At 39.4% G+C, this 21896-nt stretch overlaps 1 protein-coding gene across 2 annotated transcripts in view; it reads left to right on the top strand.

Moving 5' to 3' along the window:
* Positions 1 to 21896, top strand: part of gpcpd1 (glycerophosphocholine phosphodiesterase 1) — a 56755-nt gene that overhangs the window by 20917 nt on the left and 13942 nt on the right. For both annotated transcript variants that reach the window (XM_078230333.1, XM_078230332.1), the window contains exons 8-15: positions 2767 to 2808; positions 8809 to 8932; positions 11233 to 11476; positions 13738 to 13894; positions 15913 to 16042; positions 17884 to 17938; positions 20503 to 20595; positions 21729 to 21806. In XM_078230333.1, coding sequence (XP_078086459.1) covers positions 2767 to 2808; positions 8809 to 8932; positions 11233 to 11476; positions 13738 to 13894; positions 15913 to 16042; positions 17884 to 17938; positions 20503 to 20595; positions 21729 to 21806 — 923 coding nt within the window. The remainder of the gene's footprint in view (positions 1 to 2766; positions 2809 to 8808; positions 8933 to 11232; positions 11477 to 13737; positions 13895 to 15912; positions 16043 to 17883; positions 17939 to 20502; positions 20596 to 21728; positions 21807 to 21896) is intronic.

Raw genomic sequence — 21896 nt, 5'->3', positions numbered from 1 at the left:
TCTGGGAATGCAATAAATCCCATATTTTGCATCTAGCATAAAGACAGCTAACAACTTTGGACATCAAATATATGTAGCACGTGGGTGTCACATACCAACAAGCTACTCTATAAAATCTTTTAGAAGAATGGCACTTGACTTCTGGCGACTCAACAGTTGTGTTAGCATCTGACTGTTTTGTAAAGGAGATATTGTTTGTGACTAAACTTTGCAAATGATCCCATTCTGATTGTATACAAAGGTTCCCTTGTCTCTATTTACCTATCCCTTTGTGTGTGGGCTTCTTGCCTTTGCTATGCTGGAGTAAGCCATTAAGAGATTCAAGTAAAACAGGTATTGTCATGCATGCATATCAAGGGCTCTGAAGGTCTCCTGTCCAGATTCTAACATTGGGTAACTAAGAGCACAAGGAATAAGGACCTGGAGTTTAGAAACACTATTGTGTACAGTAGTCTGTCTCCAACAAGAAGTCATGATGTGGAGATGCCGGTGTTGGACTGGGGTAAGCACAGTAAGAAGTCTCACAACACCAGGTTAAAGTCCAACAGGGTTATTTGGTAGCAAATACCATGAGCTTTCGGAGCACTGCTCTTTCGTCAGATGGAGTGGATATCCACTCCATCTGACGAAGGAGCAGTGCTCCGAAAGTTTATGGTATTTGCTACCAAATAAACCTGTTGGACTTTAACCTGGTGTTGTGAGACTTCTTACCAACAAGAAGTACCAGAGTGTTAAATTATATCACATCCTAACTGCAGCACAGAAACATTAGATCCATGCCAATGTTCGTGTCTCATACATGCCATCTCCGATCCTCCTAACCCAGTCAGCATTTCTTTTTTACTTCACTTTTATCGAGTCTTCTCTTAAAAAGACATCAAATAAAGGTTGACTGGAGATTAGGTAATTTTCTGAGCTTGAGAAATTTGTTAATATCATCTTACTACTGATGTATTTTAAGAATGTAGTGTTGTTATTAGTGTTGAGGTCAATTTTTAGGCAAGGTTGAATATAGTTCTTATTCTAAAGCACTCACAATGGCCACATCCATTTTTATAGGTGCAAACCATCTACATCCACGGTAAAGATCTTTTAAAATGCAAAAGCCTATGACCAGACCTAAACGAAGTATCAATTGTTGCCATAAAATGACAAATTTAGAAGGGGAAGTTCAGTCTTGCACCCTGTTAATAGTAGATCATAAAGTATTGGCTCAGAGGGGATGGGTGTGACCATGAGAACACCTTTTTATCCACCTAACTACTTTCACTACAAAAACAAACTAAAGAGAGGGCGTAACACACGCATGCTGAAGGATTTCCGTCAATTTTGAAAGACCTTTGGCTGGCTGATCTGTTAATGAAGGCTTACAATATCAAAAGTATGCTTTGGTTGCTTTATCATCAAAGGCCATCTTTAAGGAAACTTGGAACTGAACAAAATGGATGAAATTAACAGATGCTGGGGACTTTTAACTCTCATAGAGGACAGTAGCCCAATGAATAGCTGATCCTGATCCATCCAGATGAGTGACAACTGGGAGACTCTGCTGATTTTAATGACCAAGCCTCATTGACATGCCACTGGCCAACTTACTCACCAAAATGGCTGGGAAAGTTTCTCTCCATTTTAAAAGCGCCACAAGGGGTGGTAGCCCACTTACTTCTGCCCAGTGGAATTTCACAATAATACAGAATATATTGCATATGTCATAGAATCATAGAAATCATAGAAACCCTACAGTACTGAAAGAGGCCATTCGGCCCATCGAGTCTGCACCGACCACAATCCCACCCAGGCCCTACCCCCATATCCCTACATATTTTACCCGCTAATCCCTCTAATCTACACATCCCAGGACACTAAGGGGCAATTTTTTTAGCATAGCCAATCAACCTAACCCGCACATCTTTGGATTGTGGGAGGAAACTGGAGCACCCGGAGGAAACCCACGCAGACACGAGGAGAATGTGCAAACTCCACACAGACAGTGACCCAAGCCGGGAATCGAACCCAGGTACCTGGAGCTGTGAAGCAGCAGTGCTAACCACTGTGCTACCGTGCCGCCCCGTGTCCCAGTTTCTGATACGATTAATTTAAGACTGAGCTGAGGGATTTCTCCATTCAATGTTGTGAATCTTTGAGATTCTCTGTTCCAGAAGGCAGTGGATTCTTGGTTATCAAGTAGACTCAAGATTAAGATAAGTTTTTGAACTGAGGTAATCAAAGAATGTGGTGCTTGGGCAGAAAAGTGGAATTGGCCATGATCTTGGGGAATGTCACAGGCTTGAGGAGCTGTATGGCTTACTCTTATTTCTTGTGCTCTTGGTTGAAACCTATGTTTAGTTGTGATGTTGGTTCCTTTCGCTCCCTTATAAATCACTAATCAGTGCTGACGTCATTGTTCCCATCGTTCACCTTGACTGGCTATGGGAAAGAAATGACTCAACATTTATTTCCAAGTTTTACAAATTTTGCTTACATTCTAAGAGCTGGAAATGACCTTCACTGCTCAGTATGCTACCCGAAAAGGGTGCTGAATCAATTTTTGGGCTTTATTTTTGAAGACCGGTCTGTGGTTAAAAAACACTTGTATGTTAATGCATTTAAATCAAGTAACATTTGTGCATCAAGGAAATGTATCTTTTTAAAATTAATTTAGTCGTCTTTACAGCTAGGAATACAAAATTGTTTAATTTTGAACTGAGTAATGTGTCTAGTGCAACAATTATTGACTTCTCCCAATGCTTCCTTTCTCTGTTCTAGAACGAGAGTGCATTTTGAATGATGGATACTTTGGAATTTTCAGTAAGTGTACTGCAATATTTTATTATTGAATATTAAATGTAAAATAATTCCAAAGGAGCGTCATATTGGACTCAAATGTCCACCGATACTGCCAGATGTGCTGAGATTTCTTAGCACTGTTATTTTTGATTTCCAGAGTCTGCAGTATTTTGCTTTTTATCATAAATATAGGATGGTTTTCAAGTTAGTTGATGCAGTTCTGTATGGAGAAGAGAATCCGGCAATGTAGTACAGTGTATTCCTTGGAGGTGAATCTGTCTTTCAAAGCAGTCTGCGTGGGTTTCCTCCCATAGTCCAAAGATGTGCAGTTTAGGAGGATTGCCATGCTAAATTGCCCCTGTCATACCGCATATGGGGAGTCAAGACCAAGTGCAGATTTCAGGTAAAGCAAAACTGGAAAGTGGGAATGAATTAATGAGTGTGTGCAGACATCATTCAATCCCCATTTTAATGCATACTCTCTGTCCTTATTTTTGTATTTCTGGTATAGATTCCTATGTCTGCATTTATAATGGGGCTTCCTATGTAAAGTCTGCAATTATAATGTGGCACTTTCCTGCTCTTGCTAATGCAATATCTCTACCAGAAAAGTATAATTATAGTCTGACCAGTTTACAGGGATGAATTCCAACATAAGTGTTGATGCGTGAATTTATAATGGAGAAATGTTGAGGTGGAAGTGTGCACAAATTTAAGACTTTTAATATTGGGGAGTAGAATTTTAGAATTCCCGCAGGGTTTAATTTGCTGATTTTAAAGAAAAATCAAATGAAGCCTTTCGACTTCCAAAAGTGTCAACTCTTGTTAATGTGAGATAAAACAGCATCACAAGTATAGGATAATTCCAAAGAAGCATTGTATTGGACTCAGCTTTTCAGATGTCTCCCTATTTGAGCCTCAGGAGTGCATCACAGGTTGCTAAAGGTAGCACAAGTGAATCCGATCCTTTTGCACCTTAAAATATATACACTTGTGGCATATATGCACTACAAGTTTACTATGTTGCAATCTGGTGGCTCAGACAGCTGTCAAGCTGCCCGGATTGATGTCAGTTAATTCATTACAGAGCGGGTTTGGAATTTGGGCTACTATCTGCTTATCTTAGCTACTTATTTGGCTACCTTGTTACTAGTGGAGTTCTATTATCTTCAGAAGATATAATTTGATTCACTACCATCTAATTTTACTAATCAGGGTGGATTGATGATTTCTGTGTGGCCCTTTTCTGTTTTTGAGTTCCTATTGGGGTGTGTGTAAGAATGGACTTGTGCTTGTACTTTATTTCTGACCCTCCTTTTGGTAAGGATTCATGGCTGTCTTGAGATAGAAACTCATTGTGGGCTCCTACCACTTGGTAGAATAGCAGTATTATATACCCATTCTATGTACTATGAGTAAGTTTGAACATGCTTTATAAGATGCTGATGTGATTGTGATTCATGGCATTTAGGATTGTGCACATGCATAATCTGTACTCATTAGAAACTATCGGCTTGTAATTTTTCCTATGATAGTTATCTGTAAATAGGTTCACTTCTAGTTCTATTTTTTTTTTATCTTGGTTGATGAGTGAAATTTCAAGCTATGATGGTTATGAACCATGTTTATTTGTATAGGTTTGATATTTTTCTCTCAAGCTCATCATACATTGGACCTGTACATATTACCATGCACCAGCCAAGCCAGTGTATTTTTTAATCCCTTTATTCACATTCCATTGCACAGATGACAGAATGTTGAGACATTAGCTACATTATATGAAATCCGGGTATTATCAATTTCTGCTCTTAAAGTATTCTCTCAGATTCACATCATTGTTGTTTTGTAATTGGGCCTGTGTCCCTCAACAATGAGAAGTTTGTGTTCACCGACCAATATCAAGATGCATCTTAATCTAACGCATTGTCACAATGGCGGGATGTCATGGCCTTCACATTTACCCCCTGTTGGACTGTAGCACTTAGTGAGTCAAGGACAGGTGAGGATTTTTAAGCTGTTCTATTTTATCGTCAATAAATGAGTCTACAAAGCTGTGGTTAAAGAAAATGCAACTTAATTTCAGTCTCTCATTGGTAAGAAAACTAATGTAAAATTGGTTCCACTGACTATTTTGATAGGCTGCAAAAACTTAAATTTTCTCGGACCCATCTTTTTCTGTAACCTGACTAGCTACCTTTGCTGTTCTTTTATAATGAAGATCTGCTTCTTCCTGCCTCGCTTGGCAGCCTTCAAAATACACATTTAATTAGAACCATAGAAAATTACAGCTCAGAAACAGGCCTTTTGGCCCTTTTTGTCTGTGCCGAACCATTTTATGCCTAGTCCCACTGACCTGCACTTGGACCATATCCCTCCACACCCCTCTCATCCATGAACCCGTCCAAGTTTTTCTTAAATGTTAAAAGTGACCCCGCATTTACCACTTTATCCGGCAGCTCATTCCACACTCCCACCACTCTCTCTCTGCGTGAAGAAGCCCCCCCCTAATATTCCCTTTAAACTTTTCTCCTTTCACCCTTAACCCATGCCCTCTGGTTTTTTTCTCCCCTAGCCTCAGTGGAAAAAGCCTGCTTGCATTCACTCTATCTATACCCATCAAAATCTTATACACCTCTATCAAATCTCCCCTCAATCTTCTACGCTCCAGGGAATAAAGTCCCAACCTATTCAATCTCTCTCTGTAACTCAGCTTCTCAAGTCCCGGCAACATTCTTCTGCTGTTCCTGGTGTTTGTTGGCAATGGGATGGTGACTTGAGCTTCAACTGTTCCCCTGTTCAAGCTTTGGTTAATGGAGCCACTGCTTCTCTCTCCCTCTCTTCACAACCCCCTGTCCCATGTAGACCAGATTGGACCATCTCGTGCTACCTCATCTGATTTGAATTTAGCAGTAACTAGGAACTTGGTGTGTGGTTAAAAGCTCAGTATTAAGTAAATTCAGCAGGGCCTCATTTTCCAAGAGTTTTTGCAACGAGGTTAAGGGCACTGTGATGTTGGTGTACCTTTTTGAGATTTTTAAAAATGAGGTGATGCCATTGGTGGGAGGAGAAAAAGAAACTGCAGGTCAGGTGACAAAGGTTGTTTTTAGTTTTGTTTTGGCTGCAGTGTTAGAGGCAGCCTTAGAAGCAAGCTGGAAAAGAATTCTCTCTGTTTTTATTTTGAAAATTTTACCAGTTAGCTTATTGCCACCCTGCAGTAAAGAATCTGTTTTGGTATTGTTGGGAAGCTGAAAACTACAAGCTGCTCTAGAGTTTTCAAGATCATTTGAAATCGGCATTCAACCCACAGAACTGGATTCCAGTATCATGTGAGCTTTAGCTGGTGCAGTGATAAATCTGTTCGAAGGTTTTTGTTTGTTGGATTTTAGTTTTAATTGGAACACATTTGAGATATTCATTAAGGGATGTACATTATAGTGGTTGTTTTGTTTCTTGTTTGTAATTGATAAAAGTTGTTGCTAATTTTCTTACTATACATGTTAACTGCATTCTTAAATAAACTTTGTTGGATAAAAGCTCCCTTGAATTATGGATAAAAGGATCACTTGAATTATACCTGAAGTGAAACATTCATACTTATCCTAGCCAAATTCAGGATGCAAAACTTATGGCTCAGGCGGGCTTCACAAAACAGTTTGGAGTTTTTGACCTGAACCAAAAGCAGCACCATGAGTGGCTATACTCCGATAGATTTCAGTCTGTGGGAATGTCAGTAGCACATTCTTTTGGGGAAGTGTGTAATCACTGTCAGAAGCTTCTGGATTTGCACATTTAACACAACACGTACAGGCTGTAGAAGTTACTGTCAGTTTCAGAGGAACAGTGATGCTGAACCCTGACAGTTTAACATCATTACTACTGAAAATCAGACCATAATCTTTAAGTCATCCTTTAATTGTTTTATTTGCCCCTAACTGAATTTTACTCCTGAAAGAAATAAAATACTTCTGCATTGTTGTGACTCCTGTCTTCATCCTGTTAATTAATTTTAGCTTTGTCAGTGCTTTCCTTGTGAGCATTAACTACTATTTGTACCTTTTGTCTAAATGATTAGTGTGTTTATTACTTATTATAGCTCCTTAAGGGCCAGTTGCTGAATGTAGCTGCTAAAATGTATGGGCTTCTTTTCCTTTCAGAACTTTACATAAGTACATTTTTTTGGTGCACTAGAATATTCTATACTTGGCTCCCCCATAACTGCTGCTATTTACATTCCCATAAATTGACTTATAGAGTCCCTATAGTGTAGAAGGAGGCCATTCGGCCCATCAAACCTGCATTGATGACAATCGCACCCTAACTCCTTAGCCCCATGCATTTACCCTGCTAATCCTCCTGACACCTAAGGAGCAATTTAACATGACCAATTAAATTAACCCCACACATGTTTGGACTGTGGGAGGAAACCCACGCAGACATGGGGAGAATGTGCAAACTTCACACAGTGACCCGAGGCCAGAATTGAACCTGGGACCCTGGTGCCTTGAGGTAGCAGTGCTTGCCACCATGCCGCCCTTTTTAAAATGTGGCACCAGCAGTTTGTGTCCAAAATCTTTTCCTATCAGCTATTCCTGATTACTAAATCCAATGTATTGTCATTGTCTGTATGACTAGTCTCTACATGAGTAAGAAACCAGTGTTTATTGTGAATACCTCTTATAGGGCTGCTTATCTCTATACTTACGCAATGTTTGTCTCCGTTTAATCAAAACCTTTCATCTATATTGGCTTCCATTTACTGGCTCTGATTGCATAGCGGCAGAACCTCATACTTCGGTGAAACAACACTCACTATCGCATGTTGATGTACCATCTTTTTTATGTGGCCAACTCTCCATAATGTTTGTTCCCATGTGAACAAGGACAGTAGTTCCTTCCTCATTTAGTACTGCCTCAACTCTACCATCTGTCTCAGGCTATGGTGTGAATAAAGAAACATTACAGAATCGCCATCTAGATAAACATACTGAAGAGGCAGTAAATTCTCTTAGATTACGTTTTTCCAGTCCAAATCTTGAACAGGAAGAATCTGCATTTATAAAATATCTTCCATGATCTCTGAACATACCAGTGAGCCTCATAGCCAATTAGGTACTTTTGAAGTATGGTGGACCTAATAATGTAAGGGAATGTGATAGCCAGTGTGCACGCAGCAGAGTCCTACAAACAGCAACGAAATAAATGACCAGGAAAGGTTTTTAAAATTTTGGTTGACAAATATTGGCTAGGACACCAGGGAGGACTCCAATGCCATAGGATCTTTTATGTCCATCTGGGTGTACAACTAAGATCTCCACTTGCATCTGAAAGAGCACTTCCCATAGTACAGCATACCTTGTGTATGTCATAGAAATGCCAAGATAGGTTATGTGCTGAAGTCTCGGGAATGAGGCTTGGATACAATTGAGTGCTACTGCTGAACTAAGGCTGGCAGAATTGAGATGTTCTGTCCCTTCTCTTATGCCGTTGGTCCACTAGTGCTTTTTCTAGTTCTTTCTCTATTAGCCCACTAGCTTTTGGTAACAGCAACCCAAATCATTTTATTTCTTAAGATTGGAGAAATGTTAGATGAGCGATTCTATTGAGGGTGCATAGTGAAAGAGAGACACGTGGGATTTTTGATGTGAAGATTCAATGCAATTTGGACAAAGACATAGAGTCGGTTGTTATGGTCGACTGTTTTATTTCAATACTTTGTGTTTTTAATTAATGATTAATTTGTTAGTACTTTATAATATTTAGTAAAGGCAATTAATTATCAGCAGCCCTACTTTGTAACATCTTTGGCATCTAATTGTTTATAGAGTCACCAGAATACTAACATTCTAATATTTGGCAGTTATTACAAATAGACATTCACTATGCTGTTTACAAAAACCTTGCACAGCCTGGTGTAATGTTATAGTTGGCTCTGCCGAGCTCTAAAAATATAACTTGACGTGGATGATTTTATAGGATGTCTGCTAATGGACATAAACCAAGTAACATGATTTGTGTTCACAGATGGTGTTGAGAAATTGGATTCTGGGTGGTTAACTTGCCAAAGTGAAATTCGTTTGAGGTTGCACTATTCTGAGAAACCTCCAGTTTCCATATCCAAGAAGAAGTTCAAGAAGTCCAGATTTAGGTAAACTTTCTCTTTCTAAACATTTAAGGCCATTCAGGACATCAAACCTGGACTTGACAAGATGGATTTTGAAACTGTTGTGAGCTGTAGGTTGAGACCACTAAACTGAATGAGGGCTTATTCTCCACAGATTTGTGTGAATACTTCTAGGTACTGCAACCATGGAGTAGTATTAATGAATTGGTATGAAAACAACTGAACCTTATAGATGTTTTAACCTTTTGTTGCTCCCAAAAGAGCTTGCATCATGGCAGTAAAGTTACAGACACTATTACTTCTCTGTGGAAATGTTTATAGTGTCATTGCTTTGCTAGCTATCCATGAAATAGCGTTTGTTAGAACGTATGTTTAGCGCACTAAGGGTTCTGGATCTTGCCACAATTAGCCATTTTGCAGCTCTAGACTTTCAATCTTAAGATAACATAAAATTTTTGAAATAATTGCTTCTGTCATAGTTACTTTTAGCTATATTTCCTTGTATAAAGGCAAATGGAATTTACTGTGTCTGGACCACCTGCAGGGTTTTTAAAAACTCAATTTTGAGAAGTTGAATTGTGACTGAAGAGTTTCTGGATCTCAGTGTGGTATGAATTAGTCCATTGCTTTTCTTTTGCCTGAACAGAGGTGGTCATTGTAAAGAAATGGGATAATCAACAAAGGTTTTAGCAATACAAAAGATAAGGAGGATTAATATGAGGATATTGCTCTGGTACTTAATGTTATGGAGCGTCGTCTTTAAGGAGGGAGAAGAGGTGGGGATGTTCACGGAGGGAATAACCAAAATGTAGGGCCTTGACATCTGAAGACATAGCTAACAGTGGTTAAGTGATTTAAATTAGACTAATGCAACATCTGAGGATTTTGCAGACGGAGGAGGTTGGAGGTAGAGAGGACAAGGCAATGTAGTGGCATGAAAAACTAGGACAAGATTTTTTAAATTGTGGTATGCTTAACTGGATGGTTTTGGTGAGCGAGCAAGGGTGTGATGGGTGAACATGTCTTGGTGGGCTTTAGGATGTTTGCATTGGAATTTTGGATTGTCAAGAGTGCATTGGAATGGTCAAGTTCAGAGGCAACGGTGGCTTGGAAGAGGAACTCAGCAGCAGGTAAGCTGAGGCAGGAACGGAGTTGGATAATGTTAAGGGTAAAGAGAAGCAGCCATAGTATGGGTATGTGGTGGAAGCTCATCTTGGGTTCAAGTATGAAATCAAGATTGTGAACACTCTGCTTCAGCCTCTAGCTGTTGCTAGGGACAGTCAGTGAGTAGAGAACGGAGTTTGTGGTGGGGGCTAAAAATTATGTTTTCAGCCTTCCCATTTCCCAGTGTGCAACTTGAGGAAATTTCTATTCATCCAGTTCTGGATGTCAGACAAGCAGAGGGTTTTTTAGTGAATTGAGAGGCAGCCACTGTGTAGAAAATTAGCAGAATGCACTCAGCTGTTTTTAGCAAACTCTCTTAACTTATGAAAAGCATCATAAGAGATACAATTGAAGTATTCCAATTAACCTTGTAGGAATAACAGTCCAAATTTGGAAAGCTCTCTGAGGGAGAACAAATGCATTATAGAATAAAGAAAATGGTTCGAGACGTGTGTGCTATGGACATGTTTAGCTGAAGGAAAGAATCTGGCTTTTTGATACTCGTACCTCCACCCCCAACAAAATCAACTGCTGCAGCAGATCAGGAATAAATGTAATGCATAAAGTAAATTTTCCTCCCACCCAGCTCCTCTAAAAGGAAAAACTGAGGCCCGAGTAGCAAATAAAGAGAAGGCTGTTACCTGAATGTTCCATAGGGAGAGGGAAAATCATGGTCCACTTGGGAAGGAGGGATATCCCATTTCCATTTGGTTGGCGTGTGGTCGTCAATGCTACAAACCCCAATCCACTATGCAAGAGGATATGCATCGGACCAGCAAATTAACACACAATGCAGCTGAAAACATTTACAATTTAAAATAAAATTCATTCTGAATAGAAGATTGCTTTATGTAGATGGGATTGCCTAATGGTGCTTACCCAGGTATGCAACATATGTTATATGAACAAGGTAATTATATGGTTCTAGCTGAATGTCAGAGGTTTGTGATAACCTTAGGAATTGCTTGAATTGCCTGGCTGATGCACTGACCTTGCACACACCGATAGGAAATTAATTTGCCCTTTTTCTTTTACAAAAAGTCATTTTTTAAATAAAAGAAGTGTAAAATTACAGATTCTGCAACAGGAACTGAATGTTGAGTAAATGCCCTGCAATTTTTTAAAATTTGAATTCTTTAATACCCATTCTGTGTTTAAAGGGTGAAGTTGACATTGGAGGGTTTTGAGGAGGAGGAGGATGAAGACGATGACCCCAAACTGGTTACTACCTCAGTGCAGAAAATGTCCAATACTTTAGAAATTTCCTTAATCAGCAACAGCGGATACAAATCGCGTCATTCCCAGCCAGAGTGTGGATATGCCTTGGAACCTGGACAGTGGACAGAGTATAGCATTCAAACCATGGAGCCAGATAACCTGGAGCTCATTTTTGACTTCTTTGAGGTATGGTAGTTTTTGTTCTATTGCAGTTCTTTATGAAATAAAAATCTTCTGAAGGAACTATGGAAACTTATGTTTTGTGAAGCTCAGGATTGAAGGAAAGAACTGATTATGAAACCTTCATATTGGAAAAGTAATTGCTCTATTCAATGAGAAAAATTATTCAAAGCATAGTTTTGTTGACAAAGTTTGCACCCCTATCCAACACCTTGCTGCTGAAACAACCTCATTCTGAAGTAAGCCTTTGCTATTCAGTCAGAAGCAGCGATAGGGGTTTTCTCCAAGACAGTGGAAATAAACATTGTATTTTTAAGTCTCTTCAACAAATTTTGTGATTTCTTGGGTAACGCAACATGTTATAGGTTCACTGTTTAGTGATTAGGAAATGTGAGGCCTCTGTTTGAGTCCTGGAGAGATTTTGAGCAGGTCAGTCCATGTATTTTTAGTTTCCACTTGTATTTCATTCTGAAAAAAATCTTCAGTGCTGGAATTTTTTTGTCACTTTACATCAGGGATGAATTGTCTTCTGTGTTGCTCCCCGTCTTTATTATTGGTGTTCATTTTCAAACCATCGGCTGTTGAGGAGCCCTCCTACCAACAGTCAGTCACAGTGCATCTTCCAGTGTCAGTTGCTTTCCAATTTTCTCACAGGCAAACCTTTTCTCCAGACTCTGCAAATACATTTGCTATAGCTGCTTTAGTTGTTGAAAGAAAATCCTGTCCGCCTGAATATATAGGTGTTTGTCTATCCAGCTTAACAAAGAACTCTTCCAACCCCAGAATAAAGAGTGAAGTATCAGGCACTATATCATATCCTGTCTGTTAGCAAAACGTATGCTTATGGGGGGGACAGAGAATGTCATTCTCATTTTGCTTCTGTTGTTGGATATATATTAACCTCTGGATTACGACACTGGATCAGAATCAGCAAATGTTGCTATTAGCAATAGGTGGAATGTTTGACCCCTTACTGATACTTGAGTTCTCATCAATGCAGCCACTTCACTGTTCATAGGGTGGGAAGTGTTTTTAATCAAAAGGTGAACCTGCATTCTTTTGAAGAACAAAGTGAAAATGAAGGGAGTTCTATTCCAGGAAGTTTTTTCTTCCGAGAGCATTGACAGCACTTCACTCTTGATGAGCATACACCCAGACTGTGCTGGTAGTAAGTAAAGATCCTGGATACAATAAATATATTTACAGGTTAGTCTTTCTGGGTTCAGCTATTGAAAAGCTCTCTTTATCGACTTTTCATTTTCTGACGTCTCACTTGGCAGAAATGTTCTTTTCCTATCTGGATCTAGAATCATAGAAACACTACAGTGCAGAAAGAGGCCATTTGGCCCATCGAGTCTTCACCGACCACAGTCCCACCCAGGCCCTACCCCCCATATCCCTACATATCTACCCGTTAATCCTCTCACCTACGCATCTTAGGACACTAAGGGGCAATTTTAGCATGGCCAATCAACCTAACCCGCACATCTTTGGACTGTGGGAGGAAACCGGAGTACCCGGAGGAAACCCACGCAGACACGAGGAGAATGTGCAAACTCCACACAAACAGTGACCCAAGCCGGGAATCGAACCCTGGCGCTGTGAAGATTCTAGTTCTCATAATCTTCAAATGGCTATGTAGCTTTTGGTGTTGCCTCCATTCATTGCCTGAAGGAAATCTAGAGCTCAATAAAGCTGTTAAGCAAGAGCTTAAAGCACCACATGAGCACTACTGTTAAGATCAAGGCAAAGGAGGAGTTGAGAATGACCAAAAAAGTCAGATGAATTTTGAAGAGTAGATAGTAAAGATAGCCAATACAGTTGAGTACGGGCAGATGGAATGGGTAAGCAGAAAGCAGTGCAGCATAAAAATACTGCCAACCAAATTTAAGATGAATTGGACTGTAGGAAAATAAGCCAACGCAGAGTGTGTTGGTGTAATCAACTCCGAGTGACAATGGCTTGGATAATGCAGTGTAGGGAGAGACTTGATTTGATAGAAATATTCAAAATCATGAACGGACACCGAATTTGAAGACTGTATACACATTGAAGGACCTTGGAGATGGAAGGATGATTGATTGGTACTCAGCTGGGAATGGGGATTGAAAAATTGGGCAGGAGTATTGAAGAATAGTTACGTACATCATTTTTTTTCCTACTACATTTCTCCTTGGATTTGTTATTTTATCCAGTATGAGCAAGTTGGATCGCTTGTATTTTTAAATATTGTTTAAATTTGTACCTCTTGTGTGTCTATTTTTCAGGAAGAGTTGGGTGTAGCAGTAGTACAAGGTGATGCATTACCTGGGCTTGTAGGAACAGCCTGTCTTCTATCTTCAACAATTGTAGAAAAATCCAGTGGAATTATCACACTTCCCATCATGAGCAGAAATTCTAGACAAACTATTGGAAAAGTGAAAGGTATCACTACTCAAAACTGGAAGATTGTGTGACTGCATCATTGCAAATTATACACTAATGTGTGTTCAATAAACTAGTCATAATAGTCTGTGGTTGTCTCTGTTCAATTTAAAGATTTCCTGCCATATGTTCATATTTTAACCATATGCTTTGGACAGCGGGTAGAAAGTTAAATACTATGTACAAACCATTTTTGGTCAGTTATATATAATTAAAATGATTTTAAATACAAAATAGCTCTAAATCATGAGCACTATAAATTATCCAACAGTTCAGTAACCTAGATTTTAAAGGCTATAAGAATAATGTGCTGGTGCAGTATTTGTGTTTTTTTTTATTTTGTCTGCCTTTGTTTTCTGTTCCTTTGCCAAGTTTATTTTTCATCCTCTTTCAAACCTATTGACTGTTCATTGTAGATAAAGTAATGGATTCTGGCCATTAGTCAAGTGTAAGTAGGTGATTTTTGCGTCAAAATAAATTCCGATCCACAATTGCATACAACTTTCTAGCAGTGGTAGCTGGGTAGTGTTGAGAACTAGAGTTGTGATCTTTCCTCACTAAACCTAATTATCCTCCAAGCTGCGATCTGTTAATACTGGACAATATCAAAGCTGAAACCTTCCTCCTGGACTTCCTGGTTTATCTCCTACCATAATGAAACCTCTGCCATCTGTTCATAATTATTTAGGGAATTTGTCATATTTTGCTGCCCAATTTTTTTTTAAAAAATGGATATGATGTGAATCTCAGAATTAGTACAGCCAGAAGGAGGCCATTCAGCCCATTGTCTGCATCAGCTCTCTGAGCATTTCACCATGTGCCATTCTCCTGTCTTCTCCCTGTAACCCTGCACTTTGCTTGTTTTCAAACAGTCATCCAATTCCCTCTTGAATGCCTTGATTGAACCTGCCTCTAACACATCCTCAGACTGCATTCCAGACCTCTAACCACTTGCTGCTTTTATCAATTATGTTTAATCGATACCCTCTGACTTTCAATCCTTTTAGCAATGGAACAGTTTCCACCCTATCCACTTTGTCCAGCCTCCTCATGATTTTGAATACATCTATCAAATCTCCTGTCAGCTGTCTTTTGTCCAGGGACTTTTCCAAAGTTTCTCATCCCTGAAACCCATTTTGATAAACCTTTTCTGCACTCCCTCCAATGCCTTCATTCAAATTGTTCCTAAAATTTGGCAACCAGAACTGGATGCAATACTTCAGCTGAAATCTAACCTAATGTCAGCTTAACCTCCTTGCTTTTAATAAAGCCTTGGATACTGTAAGATGCTAGTTTTTAAAAAATGTTCTTAAATTAAGATCTTTTAGCAAGCTAGTTAGCTGCAACGGTTAAAGCTTTCATTTGAAAATAACAAATAATAGTTGGATCATTATATATTAAGATTATTTAAATGTTTGATGATGGACTGGAACTAACCTCGGTCTATGTACTAGAAACGAGGGTTCTAGTCCTATGAGTCAAATGCAAGTTTAGTAACATTTACATGAGCATACTTAGACAACGCGCAGAAAACACACACACAAACTACAGTAATTGAATTCCACTTTTCAGATCTCTTCTGTTTATCTTTGTGCTCCTCAGGTCATATTACTCTATAAGCTCGGCCACAAGACTATTACATCACCTCCTCCGTGACTTTCATTTCCGATGTTAGTGGCTGTTGTTAGCTCAACATTCAAAAGATTTAGTTTCTGCTTAATCAGGAGGTAAAAGGCTCCATCCACAGCATGGTCTGAAGACATAACATAAACTGTCTTATCTATTGACATTCACATCAAAAGATATATTCATGAGAAAATAGGAACTGTCCAAGGCTATTTTATTTAAGTTACACCCTTTCAGGCGTGTTGAGGCTCTCTGAAGGAGTTGCCTTTCATCTACAAAATGGGGTATTTAATTGTAATGAAATTAAAATGCAACAAAATCTACTGCTTTAGCAATCTTAATTGGATTGTAAAGTACTAACCACTTCTGACTTTCTTTATCTGTGTACATAGTTGACTACCTCGTTATTAAGCCTTTGGACGTCTATATTTGTGACATGTCTCCTTCCTTGTCCAAGTATTGGAAACCAAGAATGGCTTTAGATGTTGGGCACAGAGGTGCTGTGAATACATCATCTGCAAAGTAAGTATTAAATTAGTTAAAATCCTCTCATTTTTGGTAATCAAAATAAAGCAGTTGTGAGAGACGATACCTTTTGTACTGTGTATTCGTGCTAAGTTGGGTGTATAGCTGAATTTTCTTTTCAAACTTACCCCAAAATACAAACCACAGGAGCATATGGCGCTGCAGTTGCCATTTCCACCTTCACTTGTATTCTTAAACCTGTTATCAGCTCATTTTTTAAAGAGATTAATTTACCTCTTGTGAACTGCTCTTCCGAAGATGCCACATAATTCATAACATGCAATATAAAATTTAAAGAATGACTGTTTAAGCTAAACATTGAAATTATTTTTGCTCTCAGTCTGAATAGACATAAAATTGGATCTGTGTTAAAACCTAAAGTTTAATTTTGTTTCAAAAAGTCACAAACCGTAGGCACTGGCGACTTGAATGCCTCTAGCCCCCTTTAACTGAGTCTGTCATGAGTAAGATGTTTCTGTGCTTTCTTTCCTCTTGACTTCTACCCTGGCTCTTGATGCAGGTAGGCCAACCATGCAGTCCCCAGCATGAGAGACATCTCTGCCCACGAGCATGGGGCTATGGGAGCAGTGATTTCCCCATTCTGTTGCTGAGATGGAGAATCTAGACGGGGCCTTTTTTTTAATTGTGGTTAAGAGATATCCCTTTCCTGCTTTTCTCCTTCATCCTTTTTCTTCACCTTCCATCTCTGTCCTTTTCCTTTCCTCCCTCTTCACTCAACATCACCAGAGTAAGTGCAAGTGTGTAATTGCATTGTGATACGCTTGCTGTACTGTTTTCCATTGTAAATATGGATTTATAAAGGAAATATAAAAATAAAAGCAGACTTATCTTCAGCATGGTGACTAAATTATATCTGCTCTCCTTGAGAAAATTATCCCCTGTGCTGTAATCTCACTTCATCCTGAAGGCTGTTTTTTAGCCTCAGCTCAGCAAGTATAATGATTTGTCCTTTTTTTTTCATTTGGGAGTTGTAACATAAGTGCAATCCATCTGCCTGGTTAAAATAGAAGCAATCATGCAAGTTTTTAAAATCTGTGCACCCCTCCCTAAACAAGAAGTGATGTTTGGTGTCTCAGCAGTAAACAGAATTGTCATTAATATTTTTCTGGATTTTTTTCTTTGTTTCGGTTTTAAACCAAAATGTTATTGCCTGCTCACACTGGAGAATTAATAAAAATGATTAGAAACATAGAAAAGCTACAGCACAAACAGGCCCTTCGGCCCACAAGTTGTGCCGAACACATCCCTACCTTCTAGACCTATCTATAACCCTCCATCCTATTAAGCGCCATGTACTCATCCAGGAGTCTCTTAAAAGACCCTATTGAGTTTGCCTCCACCACCACTGACGGCAGCCGATTCCACTCGCCCACCACCCTCTGTGTGGAAAAACTTACCCATACATTTCCCCTGTACCTACCCCCCAGCACCTTAAACTTGTCTCCTCTCGTAGCAGCCATTTCCACCCTGGGAAAAAGCCTCAGAGTCCACCCGATCTATGCCTCTCAACATCTTATACACCTCTATTAGGTCTCCTCTCATCCTTCGTCTCTTCAAGGAGAAAAGACCGAGCTCCCTCAGCCTATCCTCATAAGGCATGCCACTCAATCCAGGCAACATCCTTGTAAATCTCCTCTGCACCCTTTCAATCTTTTCCACATCCTTCCTATAGTGAGGCGACCAGAACTGAGCACAGTACTCCAAGTGGGGTCTGATGAGGGTTAGTTCATCTTTAATTTCTGAAATTATTTAAGTGTACATGTGCATTCAACACATTTCAGTTTAATGGTGCTAACCTTTTCCAAATTGTGTTTCAGCCTCGCAAAAGTTCGAGAAAACACGATAGCTTCCTTTAAAAATGCCGCTAGTCACGTAAGTAGAATAACAACACTGCTTTTCTGGCATATGTGGCTTTAAAGGTCACAATAAACACACCTTCTGATCTAGACTGGTATTGCTAGATTTAACTTGAGGAACTAAATTTATGGCACAGTTTCAAACTATAAATTTTGTTTTCAATACAAGAAAAATTGCACTTTTGACATGAGAAGCAGATTTTAGATCTTAAAAGTGAATTATAATTGTACAGCTGAGTATCTTGTTCATCTAACTGAGTCAAAAATATAGGAGATGTTGGCTATTTAAAAGTTTGCTATTGTACAAGTCTAAGGCCTCTCTGTGGTACCTGTTACAGTGGAGTTAAGGTAGATCATCAGCCATGGGGAGCCAAATGGGTCTATTCTTCTTACTAATGTTCTTTTTTATAAAATACTTTATCTTATAATGTTCCAGTCTCTGTAGTCTTCCATGCAATTGGGTATATGATCCTCCATCAATCCCTCTCCCCACAGCCCTTGTTTGGTTTCATTCTTCACTGCTGTTGGCTTCTCTTCTCATCCTAACATCATTATTTGCAAGGATTCATGTTTGCCTGCCAACGCCCCCTCCCCACCCATTTCTAATCCACATGTCGTCCTTGCTACAGTATCCAACGTGATAGGGTCGGCTGCATGCATGCTGATAGCATCAGCTCTCTTCCTTGACTTCTCTCAAGGTCTCCTGTGCCTTTACCCTGTTAGACTGCTTGCCCTTCATCTATAGTAAGAGCCATGGCTTTCTTCACCTAAATATTGGAACGCTCTAGCCCAGGCAACATCCTGGTGAATCTCTGCTACATCCCTGTAGGTGCAATCACATCCTTCATATAGTGCGGTGACCAAAACTTCACACAGTACTCTAGCTGTGGTCTAATGAGTGTTTTATATAGCTCTATCAAAACTTCCTTGCTCTTGTATTCTCTGCCCCAGCTAATAAAGGTAAGTATCCCACATGCCTTAACCACTTTATCTACCTGTCCTGTTGGCTTGGGGATCTTTGGACATGGAACCCAAGATCCTTCTACTTCCTGGTGTCCAATCATTCATTGTGTATTTAAAAGCAAAATACTGCAGATGCTGGAAAATCTCAGCAGATCTGACAGCATCTATGGAAAAGAATAGAGAAAACGTTTCAAATCTGGATGATGAAGGGTCAGAGAATCTTTGCAAAATCAATTTTGGCGACCCATTTTTAACATTCTGCAATCTGGCTTTACAAACCAATGATCTAGGGTGACATTCCAATTTAAGTAGTGAGCAAGTGATGAATTATTGAAGATGTTGGTTCAACTGAAATATGAAACCAAACTGTACCTAATCATTGCAATGGTTCAAGCAAGCATGGACGAATGAAAGGAAGTTGGCATTCTCCCAATGTCTCTCTCATTCCTCTATTATGATGTGGAGATGCTGGCGTTGGACTGGGGTAAGCACAGTACGAAGTCTCACAACCCCAGGTTAAAGTCCAACAGGTTTATTTGGTAGCACAAACCACAAGCTTTCAGAGTGCTGCTCCTTCATCAGGTGAGTAGGAGTTCTGTTCACAAACAGGGCATACAAAGACACAAACTCAACTTACAAAATAATAGTTGGAATGCGAGACTTTACAGGTAATCAAGTCTTAAAGTACATTGGGGAGACCATGCAATCGCTTCGACAACGGATAAATGAACACCGCTCGACAATCACCAGGCAGGAGTGTTCTCTTCCTATTGGGGAACACTTCAGTAGTCACGGGCATTCAGCCTCTGATCTTCGGGTAAGCGTTCTCCAAGATGGCCTTCACGGCACACGACAACACAGAATCACTGAGCAGAAACTGATAGCCAAATTCCGCATACATGAGGACGGCTTCAACCGGGATCTTGGGTTGATGTCACACTATCTGTAACCCCCAGGACTTGCCTGGGCTTGCAAAATCTCACTAACTATCCTGGCTGGAGACGATACACATCTCTTTAACCTGTGCTTAACCCTCTCTCCACTCACATTGTCTGTAACTTTAAGACTTAATTACCTGTAAAGACTCGCATTCCAACCATTATTTTGTAAATTGAGTTTGTCTTTATGCCCTGTTTGTGAACAGAACTCCCACTCACCTGATGAAGGAGCAGCGCTCTGAAAGCTTGTGGCTTGTGCTACCAAATAAACATGTTGGACTTTAACCTGGTGTTGTGAGACTTCTTACTGTGATTCCTCTGTTAATCATCGTCCGCTAAAGTGCATTCATCCATTGTTTTATGCAAAATGCTACCATGTTTACTTGTGTAACAAGTTGGGAAACATTGAAGCATTTATACAAGACATGATAAGACCTGTTTAAATAGCACTTTCCCTTGAATATATTGATTTTTGTTGAACCATTAACGAGGTGTTGAGCGGAAGCTTAAAAGTTTAGTTAATGAAATGTAATTCTATTTTACAAATTAATTATAAATCAGAATCTATTAAGTTTCTGGAAAAAAGCCTGAAATTGATAAGTTGATTACAGGGCTTCAATTACACCAGCTAATTGTAATAAAGTATTTCGAATATAAAGAAGTGTTTGATTTCTTGCAGGGTGCTGCCTTTGTAGAGTTTGATGTCCATCTTTCAAAAGACCTTGTTCCTATTGTATACCACGATCTGACCTGTTGTATATCAATGAAAAAGGTATGTAATATTTCATTTTTGCACCGTCTGCATGTAAGAGAACACAGCCAGTTGGCAACACTGGTGCAAATAGCACATCTTTAAAGTGATTACAAACATTGTGAAATATGCCTTGTGACTTTTATTCAACGTGGGGTGAAAGACTCAGCCCTTTTAGGTGATGGTACTACTTTACCTTGTGTGAAATATGCATCTGCTGCTTGAAGTTAGTGTTTCAGTGTACTTTGTTTTTGATTAGTAATATTTTAGTCATTGTTTTGCTGAGGAAACTTGATATTCCCAGGATTGAAAGCTACAGAAAATCAGTCGGCCTTCTGGCTGCCATCTTATTTTTCATTGAAGCTTAACATGCTGGACATTATTTTTCCTGGGCCAATTTTTACATTGTCTGTGTTTTTAAAACATAATCTGTGCAGTAGAATCTCAGAATTCTGATTCTATGAATTGTTGTGGTGCAAAAGGAGATAATTGGCTCAAAATAAAAGCAAATTACTGCGGATGCTGGGATCTGAAACCAAAAGAGAAAACGCTGGAAAACCTCAGCAGGTTTGGCAGCATCTGTAAGGAAAGAAAAGAGCTGACGTTTCAAGTCCAGATGACCCTTTGACGAAGATAATTTGGCCCATCGTGTCTGCACCGGTTCTCCAAGCGAGCACCATGACTTACTCTCTCTTCCCATACCCCCTGTACATTATTTTGATGTGGAGATGCCGGCATTGGACTGGGATAGGCACAGTAAGAAGTCTCGCAACACCAGATTAAAGTCCAACAGGTTTTTTTGGTAGCACGAGCTTTCAGAGTGCTGGCCCTCACCTGATGAGGGGGCTCCAAAAGCTTGTGTTACCAAATAAACCTGTTGGACTTTAACCTGGTGTTGTGAGACTTCTTACTATTACTTTGATTAGATTTTGAATACCTCGATTGAACCTGCAACCACACTTCCAGGCATTCGCTGTGTGGGGAAAAAAAAATTCTCACCTCACATTTGCTGCTTTTACAAATAATTTTAAATCTGTGCCCCCTCGTTTTTGGTCCTTTTGATGAGGTTCTGATTTTTCTGAATAGGTTCTGAATTGTTCTGATTTTTGTTGTGTGCGTTATTTATGTTTCCAACATTGTTGTTATGCTTTCAGAAAGTGGACAAAGAATCTTCAGAATTATTTGAAATTCCAGTAAAGGAACTTACGTTTGAACAGTTGCAACTATTAAAGGTATGAAACATTATCGTTAAGACGATCTAACAGTGCTGTGCACTTTAGTCATATATTTAATGTCAAAAAGAGCAAGATATGGTAGACTGA

The sequence above is a fragment of the Mustelus asterias genome, chromosome 15, assembly GCF_964213995.1.
Source record: "Mustelus asterias chromosome 15, sMusAst1.hap1.1, whole genome shotgun sequence".
In the NCBI taxonomy this organism is placed as follows: Eukaryota; Metazoa; Chordata; class Chondrichthyes; order Carcharhiniformes; family Triakidae; genus Mustelus; species Mustelus asterias.
The sequence above is the reverse complement of the archived record's forward strand: the minus strand, read 5'-3'. Positions and strand labels throughout refer to the sequence as shown.